Source organism: Danio rerio, chromosome 14 (assembly GCF_049306965.1).
Source record: "Danio rerio strain Tuebingen ecotype United States chromosome 14, GRCz12tu, whole genome shotgun sequence".
NCBI lineage: Eukaryota > Metazoa > Chordata > Actinopteri > Cypriniformes > Danionidae > Danio > Danio rerio.
The window spans coordinates 12,605,001-12,621,994 of NC_133189.1; the positions used below are offsets into that span (position 1 = coordinate 12,605,001).

The window sequence follows — 16,994 nt, forward strand, 5'->3', positions numbered from 1 at the left end:
AAATGCATTTGGGTTGTTGGTATGATGTTGCAATTTCAGTGTCCCACATTACAAAAACAAATAAAATTTGTATTGACATAATTTGGCATACAATGCAGTAAACGGTTAAAGATTTATTTTTCTTCCATGGAACTCTTGGTATAAAAAAATGCTGTGGTATTACATGTTTTAGCCAAATCTCAAAAAAAAAAAAATCTCAATCTCAAGTATAGGTCAATATATTATATTCAGTTATTCATTAATTTTCATTCGACTTAGTCTCTGATTTATCAGAGGTTGCCAAAGTGGAATGAACCGACAACTATTCCAGCTTACGTTTTACACAGCGGATGCCTTTTAAGCCGCAACACAGTAATGGGAAACTACCATACACTCTTGAATTTATACACAATCATCCACTACAGCCAATTTAGTTCATCCAATTCACCTGTAATGCATGTTTTTGGACTGTGGGGGAAACCGGAGAACTCGGAGGACACCCACGCCAACATGGGGAGGACATGCAAACTCCACAAAGAAATGCCAGCTGGTGCAGCCAGGACTCGAAAGAGCAACGTTTTTGCTTTAAGTCGACAGTGCTAAGCACTGAGCCACTGTGCTGCTCCCAATATATTACTGCTCTTAAAAATTAAAAAGAAAATTGTAAAAAAAAAACTAATAAATCATTTTATCCGTATATGACTAAAAACAACTTGATACATTTTGTCACTGAAACCATGTCCTCCAGTGTGACACTAAATGCGAATGTTAATTCAGGTAATTGCACAGAAAGCTTTAACTAGTAGGACACTATTAAAGGTCATATGACTGAAAAATGTTAATTTTTCACATAACTTTTGTGGAACCACTACCAAAATGTTTAAGTTGGGTTGTTTTTAAAAGAGTATTCATGAGTTCATATAAAACAAATAGGACAATATGAAAATAAGTGTTCAGCAATGAAGATAAATCCATTTGTAATATAAGAGTTTTTTGAATTTACGAATTTAAAGTACAGTTAAAAAATATAAATAAAAACAAACAGTAAAATAAAAGACAAGGTTAGCGACTCCTTTGATTTTCTCAAACAGACTTCAAACTACATTCTTCAAAAATAGTGTTTTACAATAAAAGCATTTTTTACTGCATATATGCACATTTTTTAATCACACAAAATATGCTACAACAGATGAACATGTCAGCAATAAGTGCGCTAATAGTTTGCAACTATTTTTTGTTGTTCTTGTGTCTGTTGTGACAGGTCATCATGCATGCCTCAGATTAAAAAGTACATAAAACAACGATCTCTTCCACTTTATCACTAGTTTACAGAATAAACATTAATAAATGTGATTTGTATGGATCACAACCTAACACATATTTAGGAACACGTGACCAGAGGTTTAATAAATTTTTTTACTTTTAGATTAATCCTAAAATTGTAACAATCGCAGAGAGATCATTCAAATCACATGTATGAAAGCATTTAGGCTTTCTTGTAAAATATGATGACGGAAAAAGTTTTGGTGGGTTATTCGAGATGTAGTGGGTTTTTAAGGATTAGGTTATTAAAGGTGTTTTCCGTCACTACTTGTTTAGCCTGCATTAATGAATTCAGTTTAAGCTGCACGACTAATCTTTAAAAGACTGGGATCTTAACACCCACACAGAATAAATTATAAATGATGGTGATTTGCATGTTTATTAATCCTTTAAATTGCTACATCCAAATCTGTGTTTGAGCAGCGCAAAAATCCAGAAAGTAATTCAGTTTTTAGTATAAAATCAGCATCATATGCATTTAACTTGATGCTCAAAAATTAAAGCTGTATGCAGCAATAACATTTTAGCCAATAGATAGTGACAAGCAGCCATCAAAAATATGCCACTGAATTTGGGTTGTACAAATTAATGTTAGATTTATACATTTAGCGTTATCAGCAACAGAAGTAGTAACAGTGAATCTTGCACAGCACTGAATGTTTTACAATTTATTTTATTCAGATGATTATTTTATTCAAAGTTCTGTTTGTTAAAACCGAAAGTTTCTTGCAGAGCTGTTTTTGTAATAAATGGAAAGCAAATTACAATTGTTTCCTCCCTTTTTGGCTGATTCAAAAAATGGTCCAATCCGTGGCTAAATAACCATAATGTGAGCCGAACCGTGAGATCCGTTACACCACTAATAAACACAAGAAGGTATCAAAATAGAACAATGTTATGAATTTAACAGCACAACTGCCTACTAATGTTTAACCAATATATATTTACTTATCAATAAACGAAGACTTGAGAAAATGTTCAGGTCACCGTTTTGTTAACAATAAGCTCTTTTTTCCCCCTTTCTGGAATTAGCAGTATCACATGAAGCATAAATCCACCAAAAGCTGCTTACCGCCGCACCAAAGACACAATCCCAATGCTGCTACCAAATGGAATATAATTCTATTACCTCAAAAAAAAAAAAAAACAGATACGGACATATGGAAAGCTAATTGGCCAACTCACTGGGATACTGGCTGGATTATTTCACTCAAAAATAAAGCCTGCATCCGTGAGATTAGTCTGCATGTTAATACCAGAAAGAAAAAAATGTATACACATTAAAAAGCCTTTAGCATTTAATTAAGTATATTATCAAATTAAGGTGTAAAACTGCTTCATTTTAGAAATGCTGTACTTCCTCATGTTTAAATGCAAAATCACCTCCTGCAGAAATCCATCCTCACTGACATTAATTACAGTTATTAAGTTTAGATTTATTTTCAGTCTAAGTAGACCATCAGATAAACCACACTGAATATACGGAGTAAAATGCACTGTTAATGTTTTAAACTTTCAAAAAAAAAAAGAAAAATGAAAAATTCATTGGGCTGAACAAACCTCTTTCAATTGCCCATCCCAAATCTTCAAAGAGGACTTCATAATGCAATTAACCACAGGGAATAATAGTGTCCTGACTATTGTTGGTCATCATTGTGTCCCAAACTCTATGGTGGCACAGGTGCAATACGCCACTGGACATTCTGTGTAGACAGAGTAAGCTCCCATTGCCTTTCAAATCACACCCACATTCACTGAAGCATCAAAGCGTGATGGATTCTGTTGAATACGTGATAATATATTCTGAACTATGATGGAAGGTAGCAACTGACATCTATGGTAGGATACAATTGAAATCAATGGTGGTTTCCAACATTTTCTTATGTTGTGTTCAACAGTACACAAACTTGGAACAAGTGGTGGATTGGTATAGGATGACATAAGTTGGCCAGCGGAGAAATTAAAATGGTCGTGCCCAACTGAGTCTGGTTCTCTCAAGGTTTTTTTTCTTCACTCTCCTATCAGGTGAAGTTTTTTTTCCCTCTCCGCTGTCGCCACTGGCTCGCATGGTTCAGTATTGGTAGAGCTACGCATCGATAAATTTGCTCTTCAGTTTTTGCACTCTCAGTAATGATTTTAAAATCACACTGAACTGAGCTAAACTGAACTAAACTGAACTTAAACACTAAAACCTGAACCACACTGTTCCAGTTACTATGACCATTTATGTGAAGCTGCTTTGACACAATCTACATTGTAAAAGCGCTATACAAATAAAGATGAATTGAATTGAATAAGTTTTATTTTTGAATGAATTACTTTTAAGTGTTGGCCCTCAAATTAAAATGGTCCTACTTTACTTGCCCCCACGTCATTTCAAACCCACAATACTTCCAATCATCTTCAAATTAGGGCTGCACAATATTGGAAAAATCTGAGAATGCTATATTTTGTTTTATATATTGCGATATGAATATCATTTCACAAGACTTTCGTTAATTTGTGAGTGTCAAGTTATTTTCTATGCAGTGAATATGTCCTAAAGTAAAAGTCTAAAAGTATTCAAGAACAGAAATTTAACAATCAAATGTAAAATAACATGTTCATCATTGTATAAAAAATCTTTATCTTTTAAGCTTTAATAAACATTAATAAACAAAGATCTAATACTGTGACATGAATGTTGCAGATTCACACATTGCGTTATCGATGCACAAACAATACATTATTCCGCCCTACTTAAAAACATAAATGCATGTATTCTTTAACAAAATCCTTCTTACAAATGTCCAAAAAAGATCAAATTGAAAAGATCCTTAAAAAAAAAAGTGATTATTAAAGATGCTGCAAAATCTAATGGAGCAAATGAATTCAAGCCTTACAATAGGATTGCTTTGTTTAATAACACCAATAATATAGGCTTAATATAGACTTTAATTCAAATCTATACACACAAATGCTGAGCACATTGCATGTGGTAATCAGATTCTAAAACACATATGTGGTCTGCACAAACCAGTGTGGATTGTTCTAGCATGTAATTTGCCAATGACTATTACAAGCAATGTGACAGTTTATGTGTATAATTGCATGTAAGGTTTCAAGATAAATATTGTATTTGTAATATTGTATTGTAATATTGCTAATTCTGCGCCAATTTTTTTTACATATATATATATATACCTTTATATACTAATCTGCGGATTCATGTATAATGATTTTGAAAGTATAGTAACTTAAAACATTAAATAAAAATAATAACTTCAAACTTTTATTTCCGTTTTACAATGCAAAATTTGATGCACTTATTTGATAAACAAGTCTCTCATATATATATCTACTAAAAAAGAAAATATTACTTTACAAACTGTATTGTAAATAAATTTACTGAATTACTGAAAAAATACTGAAATTAATATAAATACTAAATAAATATAAATTTACACACATTAAGTAAACCAGTAAACAAATTAGTAAATCAGTAGACTCGATGGGCTAAACAATCTACTGAAATCTATTGATTTCTACACATGGGTATGGATTTGGATTTGCAAATGACTGCAGAATGTCAATTTTTGGGTCTATCTATCAATTTAAAGCATTGGCAATTTTGATTTATTTATTTTCAATAAATATTTATTATTTATTTTCAATAAATACTGACAAACAAAAATAGCCTGGCCACCAATCACCAAAACTATTATTATTATAACAAGAATTTGAACAAGAAAGCAAATTGCCATCCATTCTATTGAATTCATATTCATTCTTAGATTTTTTTTTTTTACATTACAAGTAAAAGTACACTGTAAAAAAGTCTTGCTGCCTTATTTTTTATTGAATCCAATTACCTTTTCTAGTCATCTCAACTTACATTAATCCAACTGACTATAAATATTAAGTTAAACTACGTATGTAAACCTGATTAACTAATAGAAATAAGTTAAAGCAAGAAAATATTTGTTATCTTAAATTTTGGTCATTAATTTTTTTTACAGTATATAGCAGATTCCATACATGAAAATTCACTTATTTTACATTTTTCAGCGCTACATGATATTTTCTTTTTTAAATATTTCCCAAATGATGTTTAACAGAGCAAAGAAATTTTCACAGTATGTCTGATAAATGTTTTTCTACTGGAGAAAGTCTTATTTGTTTTATTTCGCCTGGGAAAAAAAGTTTTTAATTTTTTAAAAAACATTTTAAGGTCAACATTATTAGCCCCTTTAAGCTATTTTTTTTCGAGAGTCTACAGAACATCATTATTTATTAACTTGCTTAATTACCCTAACCTGCCAAGTTAACCTAATTAACCTAGTTAAGCCTTTAAATGTCACTTTAAGCTGAATACTAGCGTCATGAAAAATATCTAGTAAAATATTATGTGCTGTCATCATGGCAAAAAAAACATCAGTTATTAGAAATGAGTAATTAAAACTATTACATTTAGAAATGTGTTCAAAAAAAATCTTCTCTCCGTTAAACAGAAATTGGGTAAAAAATAAACGGTGGTTAATAATTCAAGGGGACTAATAATCCTGACTGCAACTGCATGTATAAAGATCAATAAAACCCACCAACTGTCTTCATCCTCAGCTTTAGCACATAACTCCAAGTCAAGCACATCGACTTCATCCAGGGCGGACTGGTCCTTACTTGCTTCACTTGCTCCCAGCATGCCTGAATCACAGTTACTTGTGACAAACCATCCCATGGTTTGTTTGGAGCCAGAAGAACACGGTAAGCTTAGAAACCCATCCTGCTCCTCTACCCTGGAGGTGTCAGGTAGTGGAGACATGTCTTCACTGCCACTGCTGTCTGCTGGAGGAGAGAGCTCCAAGTTCCCAGCCTCCTCTGCTCCGGGAGAAGTGTCCATGACTTTGTGCAGGTTATTAATATTACTTCCTGCTTTGAGGTTGCTATTGTTGGTGCCTCCAAGCACTTGTTTTCTGCTTCTGTTATGAAGGGTTTGATTCTGGACCTCCAGCTGCCGCACCAGATCCTGTAGTTTACGGACTTCCTCAAGCTCCACAGTGGTCAGGTTTGGGTCGAGTTCAGGCTCAGAATTGGACATCACCTTGTCTGTATCACCATTATCCGCTGGCTGAATATCACTTCCACTATCAGGGACCACCATTCTCCTGCAATATGAATGTACAGTGACAACATATGTGTTTCGATAATCAAATATATACTGCAACATAATGTACATGTTTTTAGATAGATCAATTGCAATAAACTAATAAAACAACTCTTTAATCTTCTTGTGTTTCCACCTAAGCAAATATATATTCTCCACAAACTGCTTCATAAATAGTATTTTATCCAATTCTTAAGTAAATAATGGCCAAGTGTTAAAGTGCTGGCAAAATGTTCCCAGCATTGAACAATGACACACAAGTTAGCAATGCAAACCAACCAGCAAACAAATGAGGTTTGCTTAGACTATCAAGGATGTTCTTACTGAATTACAGAAAAAAAGTTTCCAGTGAATTACTCTGTAAAGATAATAAAATGTGTTTGTGTTTTTTAACCGAAACGTGTTTAATAGATAAAATGTTTATGCATTTACATGAACATTTAGCTAATGTTTATGTCAAGTAGAGTGTAAAATGAGCAGCGCTTACAAATTAAATGATCATCAGCACAATAATAAACATACCTCACCTCTCGCCACAGTTTCGGCAAATGTCCGATTTATTATTTCAATATTTTAACAAAATAAATCGATTTTAAAAAGGTAAAACCGCTGTTTTACCGTTGCTATGCTATAAACACAGTATTTTGGCTGTGTTGAGCTAGTTAGCTCGTTTGCTATCGTCGTGGGGGTGATGGACACCATTTGAACCAATCAAATTAGACCGCCAGCCCACTGCAGTAAGCCACAGAAAGTATTTTGAAGTGTAGCCCCACCTAGTGGACGTTTGCGTAGCTCAACGCTCAGTCAAAGTACCCGGTGACGCTCGCTGTTGTAAAAATAACCATATAAAATATTTATGCAGTTACTCTTATTTAGAATTTTTGTACTTGTTAAAATTTATCAGAAAATATACTGCACATTTTTCTGAACTGTAATTATTTAAAAACATTTTGCGTTGATTATAGGCTATTCCAGCAAACACCCGGACACTTTTTAATTGAACTTGTTTCTTTTAAATATATTCACTTTTTAATAATTCTTATCATTAATACTTTTATTTTAGGTTGTGAAGCATTTAATGCATTTTAAAATAAAAATAAAATAAAAAATAAATAAATAAATTGCGCTCATTGTAGTAACATTTCTATTCCAGTAGAGAGAGACATGATCAAAGCAAATTTTCTCTGCAACTTAACTACTGCATACTTTATTTGTTTTGTTTAATCGGAGCAATAAGGTATTAGGCTAGAATTTTTAGGCTACTCTTTTCATTATTTTTTTCATTGGAAATTTACAGCTATTCAAATCCAGATTTAAACTTTCAATTATTTAGTTTAAAAAGACCCATGCTCCTGCCTTCAAATTCAATAAATAAAATTTTTTATTCGAAATTCATTGAATAGATATGAAAGTTAATTATCATATGGAAACTGTTGGCAATACACAAAATAGAGAAATCAATTTGCTTTTGAAAAACACCACTGAATCATTTTAACTTCAACTGTATATAAATCAGGGTTGACCAACCCTGTTCCTGGGGATCTTCTATCCTGCAGATTTCATTTGCAACACATATCAAACACACTTGCCTGTAATTATCAAGTGATGTTCAGGTCCTAATTAATTGGTTCAGGTGTGTTTGATCAGGGTCGAGGCTCTATTCTTTATTCTCCATTGTTGCATCAATTTTTCACCCCAATCTTGTAAAAGAGAAGAGTCAGAAAGTCTTCTCCATCAAATCCTGAACATTCTCAATTAAGTTAAGGTCTGGACTGTGTGGTGGCCATTCCATGTGTAAAAATTATGTAACGTGCTCCCTAACCACTCTTTCACAATTTGAGCCCTATGAATCCTGGCATTGTCATCTTGGAACATGCCTGTGCCATCAGGAAAAAAATTCATTGATTGTTGGGAAATTCATTGTGTCTTTCTGAATTTCTGATGAATGCATTACTCTAATTTATATTTATTTGAGTAATTTCAGTATTATTATTATTGTTATTATTATTATTATTATTATATTGTATTATTACCCATACCTGTGGCATTATTTTCAGGTATGTGTGCTTTGGTAAATAAAAAGTCATTCTATGTAAATGCAGTCAGAGATGAGAAGATAAATTAGAAGAGCAGCATTAATGTTACAATGTGGGTAGAGTTATGGAGGCAAGGCCATAATAAGGACAGCTGTATTCTGTTCTGTAACTCATGATTTGGCACACCTGCATGTGCGCCCACACTCATTTGAAATGACATCTAACAAATATGAGTACCCATGAACTTCAGCTGAACTTACAGTTGACAGCTCAATGGACAGTAAACAAGATATGTTTGTTGAGCATTGTTTTTTGGCTTTTGAAAAGTCATCGCTTTTGAAACAGGAAGGAAGGACGACCTTGACATAGGTAAGACCCCCCGATGGACCCTGGGACTTTATTGGTATATATATATATATATATATATATATATATATATATATAGTTTAGGCAAAAAAAAATTTCCGATAGTCTACAGAACAAACTATCGTTATACATTACCCTAACCTGCCCAGTTAACCTAATTAACCTAGTTAAGCCTTTAAATGTCACTTTAAGCTGTATAGAAGTGTCTTGAAAAATATCTAGTAAAATATTATTTACTGTCATCATGGCAAATATAAAATAAATCAGTTATTACAAATGAGTTATTAAAACTATTATGTTTAGAAATGTGTTGAAAAAATCTTCTCTCCATTGAACAGAAATTGTGAAAAAAACAATAAAGGGGCTAATAATTCAGAGGGGCTAATAATTCAAACTTCAACTGTATATAGGTGGGATGTATAAACCAATATAATATGACGTGACTCCTGTTTATTGCTTATTGTAAGTTAAATACCCATTAATTTATTAGATTGTTTAGAAAAATTACATCATTTTATTTTTTAAATATAGCTATGGTTGCCAGAATTTTACATTAGCAACATAATTTGCTGTTAGCCGGTTAAACAGATTTTTTTGGTACCATTAAAAAAAAATTAATAATTCTTTTAAAATCTCATTTATACAATCAGCACTGAAATGATTTCTCAGCCCTCTTATTGTCAGTTAACAATCCACAGCTCTGAACAGTTTAGCTTTAACCCTAATTAATTACACCTGATGAAACAAAATTCTACTTTTTGTGCAGTGGCATGTCCTTCAACCTTGTTTAAAACCTACGGGAGGTAAGTGTGTTGAAGCAGGGACTCTGCAGCCCTCCAGGAAACACCCAAGCTGACGCCAAACAATTAGCACCAACGAAACCCCACTGTGTTGTCGCCTTGTGTCAGCTCAAGTCTGGACCAAAAAGTACTAAACAGACAGCAGCCAAATGATGTGAAAACACACATTTTGCGCCTACATGGAAGGAAGATAGAGTTCTTAATGTGAGTGGTGACTGAGCTATATATTGTGTGGAAATCTGACAGTTAGGCTGTGTTCCACTTTACTTGCGAACTTCCCTAAGTACTTCCCCTCAGGGGAAACCCCGCTTTCATTTTTCATGTAAACAAGGGAAGCTTACATGGGCATACCCTGGACCCCTCGATTTGATTTTGGATTGAATCTACTCTAGCATCTATACTGTATACTTTATATGTGCCAGAATGCAATGCACTTGTGTCATGTAATTAATGGCATAAATCAGAATCAACAAGATAGAGGGAAGTGATTGAAGGGCATAAAAATGTAATTCTCTGATGTGGCATCATGGGATAGAGTAGTATCCATAGTATTCGCATTTCAGCATTTCACCAGAAGTAGTAGATACTTGTCTACTGTTTTCTGAATACTATGAATTCGGACATAATACTCAGCTTTAGCATTAATTGAAGAAAAGTATGCAGTTTCGGACACAGCCTAAGTCTCTCTTTGTTGGAGAAGTTACCATTTTTGTTGAGTTATGAACCAAAGCTTTCACTCTATAACCTCATCCATCTCATTGACTTGAAAGTACACCATTGATTAAATTACATAAGCGTCTACTAGCTGAACATCTAAATGCGCTTAATGGAATGCCCTAAAACCTTGAGCACTTCAAATTCTTCACTGTTGTAATGTCACTTTCGCATTGCATTCTGGGATAAATCGATTTTGGGGTTTGGTTAAGAAGCAGACTTGCTCCCCAGGTCAAGATTGGACATGAATGGTGTCTGCATGTAAGCTTCCCTTATTCACTCGGCGAAGTGGAATGCACTTTAAAATGTTGGTGGGTGAACATGCTTAGGAAAGTTTGCCAGTGCATGTCTTAAAGTGGATTGGAACGCAGCCTAGAGAGTGAATATTTAAGGGCGTGATTTCCATTGTTTTCAGTTCCCATATTTATCAACACACAGTCATTCGTACGATGGGATTGTCTGCATGCGAATGTTTCATAAATCTCAAGTTAAACTTGTGCAAGTTGTTTTGTGTGCTCGGACCTTGATAAACAAGGCCCATCATGTGAATAATGACAATAGAAATGTACTGTGTTATTCTGTATTTAAAATATAAAATATCCAGCCTTTTAAAGAAAATTTCTCAGCATTTATGATTTATATATTTTTTATGCAGTGGCATATTAAGCAGCTGTATACGATTGTTGATTAAGCAGTTTGTTTTATTTGCAGCAGATACAATTCAAATTTATACTTTTATTATAATCCATTTAAAATAAGCAACTCTACATTTCCCAAAGCAGAAGGTACAATTTCATATTAATATAAAGTGATCTCTCTGTCCACTTTAGAGCATAGTTAGTGGCAAATATACTTCAGTTCACAAAAGATGTCATTTTAAGGAATCACAGAGGTTTGGGGCTTCACCATACAGGAATACATACATAATGGTTTAGCTTTTATTAATCTACTTTTAAAAAAAATAAATAAATAAACTGTCAAAAATAACAGCTAGTAGTCTTCATCAATGTTGGGGAAAGTAACTTGAAAGTAATCGTAACAAAGGTTCTTTGTGTGGGAAGAAGAAGACAGGGTCAGCGTTGAGGTAAGTAACAGATTTTTATTTTCTCTTATTCACTGCAAAGGACAGCTCCCACTGTGAGGTTGTCGCTTAGCTCTCTCTCTCTCGACTGTTCCTCCCGTTCTCTTTGTCTCTCCGGCCCAATCACTAGAATAAACAGGTGTTGCTTATTATTTCGGATTGGCCTGCTGATTAGCCGCCGGGCTCTGAGCATGCTCTCCCCCTTTATTGGGTATTCGATCATGCTTACCTCTCCACAGTAATGTATTACAATATTGAGTTACTCCCAAAAAATGTAACTAGTTGCGTTACTAAGTAACTTTTTATGGTAAGCCTTAGAATACTTTTTCATACCTGCTAGAGGCTTGATCTCTTTCAGAACTTGCATGGTATTTTTCTTTTTTCTTTTTCTTTTTTTTAAAATAGAGGAGCTCTGCATTTAACAACACACTATATAAACTACACCTTCATTTACCTTTAAAAAAATAGTTTAAAAAATTAGAATAATGTTAGCTTCTGCGAACGTCCTCACCCTATACATGTCATATGGGTAATTCTTTAACTTCGAGCACTTTTAAGTCCTTTGATCATATATCCAAAAATATATATAACTTTGTTCTAATTCCTCTTACTTTGTCAAACTAACGATAAACCTACTTTAAATTCATTTACTACTTTTTATTATAGTTTTTTTTTTTATTCAACCTTCTTTTAGGTGTCAAAATCACTGTTTTGACCTTGTCGCACACCCAGAGTTTTAAATTTAAAAAATAAAAATACCATTTTAAAATATTATTTATCTGGTATCTATTAATCTATCCTAATTAAGCACAAGTGAAATGATTTAAATATTTTATAGTTATTAATGTGAGACTATTATCAATATTATTTTTTATACAAAATATAGCTGTCGCACAGTATCAGTGTCATTTCCACCACAACACTATAATGTTGCTTTAAAAAGTTTGTGTGAAAGATTATTGAGGTGGTTTCTTTGAAAATGAATAGCGCCATCTGAGAACATGTTCAAGATGGAGGGAAATTAATTTTTTATCAACAACACTTGAAAAAAACAATTGAAAAAAAGAAAAATCAGGATAAATATTGCTTGATAAGAAAATACATTTATTCTTCGTCATTTCCAAACATGTTGTATCTTCAAAGGTGTTTTTAAAAACCAAACAAAATAAAGGTAAATAAGAGTGTTTTGTATACATGAAAGGCTAGTATCAATTCAAAGCTAATCAGTGAAGATATTTTTCATTTTTTAACAACAAACTGTTGAAATGTCATTTCCACTACTGTCATTTCCATAACCACACACATTTTAAAAAAAATATTTTAAAATTTCTTATCATACATTAAAAGTGTATTCACAATGTTTAAGTTCATGCTCTATTTAATATACAAATTCATTCATTTTCTTAGTCCCTTTATTAATCCGGGGTCGCCACAGCGGAATGAACCACCAACTTATCTAGCACTTTTTTACACAGCAGATGCCCTTCCAGCCACAACCCATCTCTGGGAAACATCCACACACATTCACACACACATTTATACACTACGGACAATTTAGCCTACCCAATTCACCTGTACCGCATGTCTTTGCACTGTGGGGGAAACCGGAGCACCCGGAGGAAACCCACGCGAATGCAGGGAGAACATGCAAACTCAACACAGAAACGCCAACTAATCCGAGGATCAAACAAGCGACACAGTAACCTTCTTGCTGTGAAGCGACAGGACTACCTACTGCGCCACTGCGTCGCCCCAATATAGATATTCAGTTTAATTTTTTCTAATAAGCTCTTAACCAAATTAGTATTAAATTTTAGAGTGTGACAGGTGTACAATTAAGCATACAAGTAATTTATTTCATTGACTCATGTATAATTATGTTATATATTGTGGAAAGATTGGTTAAACTACATACAAAAATGATCTTAGAAAATGTTTGACTGCTATCATTTATTTCATTTTGAAATAAGCTGTATATTGAGATGTGGTGGAATTGACATTTGTTCAGTTCACGATGGAAATTTTTTTTAAAATATGAACAATTTATCTTCTTATCTAAGTTTGTCCTCTACAGATCTTAAAACTAGACAAATTGTTTAAACTTATGAGGCAATGTTACATTAATTTTGAATAACTCAACTTCACAAGTGCCCATAGTTGAAGAATGGCCCGTATACAGATTAATGGATGTTAAAAGCAATTTGTTTGCTACCTTTATATTTCTGTCTTATTAGTTCAGTAAAATCAGTGTCCATTGAAACAAGCCCATTTTCTTCCATGTGTTTAAAATAATGAGAATAGTTCCATCACAGAAATGAAAATTACACTCATTTTAATTCAGAAAACTATTTCTTTAAAGCTTATTAATTCACCTAAAAAGTAACTTGAGTTACTGTTTTAAAAAAGTAACTCAAATTTTATTACTTAATGTTTAAAAGTAATGTGTTACTTTTTACTTTGAAAAGTAATATTATTACATAACTAGTGTTACTTGTATTGTGTTACCCCAAACACTTGTCTTCATCACGATGTGCAGCACTGACATAACAGAAGTCTTGGTATTTACACTAGCATCTGTGTTGACTGTTAATCTGGTTATTAAATAAAACAGGCACACACCAACTACATAGGTAGGGCTTTCAGCTTTTTTTCTATAAACACACACATACACACACACACACACACACACACACACACACACACACACACACACACAGCTTTGGCATTTATTTTTTACTTTCCCTTTCTGTCTCAATGTCAGATATTGACACTTAAATGATATCAAAGCTTTGAAGTCAAAAACATTGACATTTATTCTTTATTACAACTTCATTACAGAGTTTTATTAAGTTTTTCAGCTTCCTTTGACAATTTATACATTTTATTCATTAGTTGTTTTATTTTGTATACATTTTTCATAATGATGCCAACTGTCATTTTAAAAAGTTGTCATTTTTCTTCTTGTCTTCTTCTTCATCTCCTTCTTGGGTCTTTGGGGTTCTTTTTTTCATATTCGATGCATTCATGTACATTTCAGACTGTTGACAAGGAGAGTCCATAACATAACATCACAGACCTGCAGAGATTGCAGAAAATGCCTCATCATGTTTAAACATGGCACAGTAGAGAGTGTTAACTTCTGACACATAGAGACAAGTTTGTACATGATCCCGTTCACACTGAAGCTGTAGTTCAGCAAGTAAGAATAAAAGAAAGTTGTACAAAAGTATGTGACGACACCATTATGTGTCATTAGGTTTAATAAAACGCAAGTTTTGGGTGTGGTTTTATGTCTGCGATAATAAGGGCTGCTTTTCAGTCTATGAAAAAATAAATTCATTGAAATGCTCATCCTTCACTGCTTGTGCTGCTGTGGAAATCTGTGTGTTGTATTATTGTATGCAGTTTCTTAACCAACTGTAAAGCAAGCAACCCAGGCTCATTTTGAAAATGTAGCCCTAAATAAATTTCTGGAGAGCGCCAAATATGTGCCAGGAGCTATTTTTTTTTTTTGCAGTTTTTGTTTTCGCGAATTCACCAGAGGCCGCTGTTTTTGAGATCTCAAATTTCTCTCGCAAGTGCCATTTTTACCTGCTGCTGCTGTTGACTGACTAAAAATCTACTGAACCACCCACCCACTTCAATAAACCCAACTGATAGTGTTTTGAAAAGCAATCCAGAAAAAGCAAAGCCCTCGCCTGATTTTTACCACATTTTCAGATTTTACCACATTCTCACCCTGCTATTTACTTGTTTATTTTAGTTTTTTGGCCTTTTTTTTCGTCTTACTTGCTTTCAGGAACTGTTCTTCATATATCTTTATACATTTGAAATGTTACAAACACTGTCTCACACAAATATTTGGTTGTTCTTCTGTATCTGATCTACATCTAATGATTTTGACACAGCATACAAATATGCTTCTCTTTAGACATGACCACACACGTAAAGTGTTGTGAAAACACATTCTTGTCAAGTGAAAGCAGACTTCGGCTGATTTATCAAAGATAGCTCACACTCAGTTACATTAACTGTACTATAAAACAGCAATCACATGCTCTTTTCTGGGAATTCACTCCCTCACACACTTGGCACAACTTACTTTTTATACAAGAACAAAGGTGTGGTAAGCATACAGCAGTTCCTTTATTAATATAAGTAATAAAGGAATATTGTCCACCAAAATTTAAATTCTGTCATATATATTTTTTAAACTTGTTAATAGATTATTATTCTTACAAAATGATGAGAGACACTGACTTGAATATCAATGCAGGTATTTATTGACTTGAGCCAAAGCCCTGCAATGTTTAGTTCCAATACATTTATTTGTGTTTCAAACAAGCCTGAAGGACTTGTGGTCAGGTGACATGTGAGAATGCTGGACAACGGAGTTGAGGATCCAAATGTAGTTTTATTAAGAGAATTGTCTAGCAATTAAGAGTCAATCAGGAACAAACAGGTGTATCTAGAGTAATCCAAGAAATGGTTGGTAAACAGGTGAATGGTGCAGGCGGCTAACTACATAAACAAAGAAAAGGTCAAACCAGGCAAGGCAAGGTAAACATGCCATAATGTTCACTAAACAGTATTACAAGACACAATGTGTGTGTGTGTGTGTGTGTGTGTGTGTGTGTGTGTGTGTGTGTGTGTGTGTGTTTGTGTGTGTGTGTGTGCGTGTGTGTGTGTGTGTGTGTTGTCCTTATAGTCCACAACATCAGTCCACAATGATCTTCTGGTTGTATGTGTGTGTAATCAGTAGGAAACAGAAACTGGTGTGTGCGAGGTGCATGCTGGGAGTTGTAGTTCTTGAACATGGCATGTGTGTAGTTCTGCAGTGATCTGCCCAGGCTTGATCGCTAGTAATTGTGACATAAGGTTTGGGTTCAAGCTAAACTGTGGAGAGCTGTGGACCTTCAGCAGCTGATTTAAGCCCTGGTTACAATGTGTGATTTCAGCCATGATTTGGTCATCTGAGACAAATTAGGGTGATCTTTGGTCATTGGTTTGACATGTTTAACAACAAATGCATAACAGCAATCACGATGAAATTTTTCCTCCGATGAAATTCTGGCAGTGTCAGAACATCTCATACATTTGTGTGACATTAGCTATGATGAGTGGCAATCCAAGAACAAATAGGAGCGCTGAATCTGATGACAACTGTAAACGACTGCAGGGAAATGTCAAAACAGTACTTTTTCTAGTTTAAAATTGCGGCATGGTGTGAGTAAAAATACCACAACAGACTGTTTATGTTTGCTGTGAGATTTTAGAATGTGGGTTAGTGAATGTGTCGTGGATATACAATGTCAAACTGGATGATTTATCTTGCTTGTCTGTGTTTGGCGTATCTTCATTGTCATTCTGTCTGACATTATCACAACTAAGATCTTACAATCTGACATGGCGATCATGTTTGTAGTTGACGTCATCTCAGATCTTTACTTAAAGGTGCAAAAGGTGATTGTCTTCGGAAACATGTTTTGCTGTGCTGGTTAAAGTCGCTTTACATTCCAAGTAAATGATACAAACATATTTATTTGTATTTT

The 16,994-nt window shown here is 33.7% G+C and overlaps 1 protein-coding gene across 4 annotated transcripts in view; it reads right to left on the reverse strand.

Moving 5' to 3' along the window:
* Window positions 1–7,124, reverse strand: part of zgc:66447 — a 31,324-nt gene extending 24,200 nt beyond the window's left edge. For 2 of the 4 annotated variants that reach the window (XM_073921201.1, XM_005157125.6), the window contains exons 1-2: window positions 6,973–7,124; window positions 5,883–6,446 (exon numbers count right to left, since the gene is read on the reverse strand). In XM_073921201.1, coding sequence (XP_073777302.1) covers window positions 5,883–6,442 — 560 coding nt within the window. In that variant the 5' untranslated portion in view covers window positions 6,443–6,446; window positions 6,973–7,124. 4 annotated transcript variants of the gene reach the window in all.
* Window positions 7,125–16,994: the final 9,870 nt, after the last annotated feature.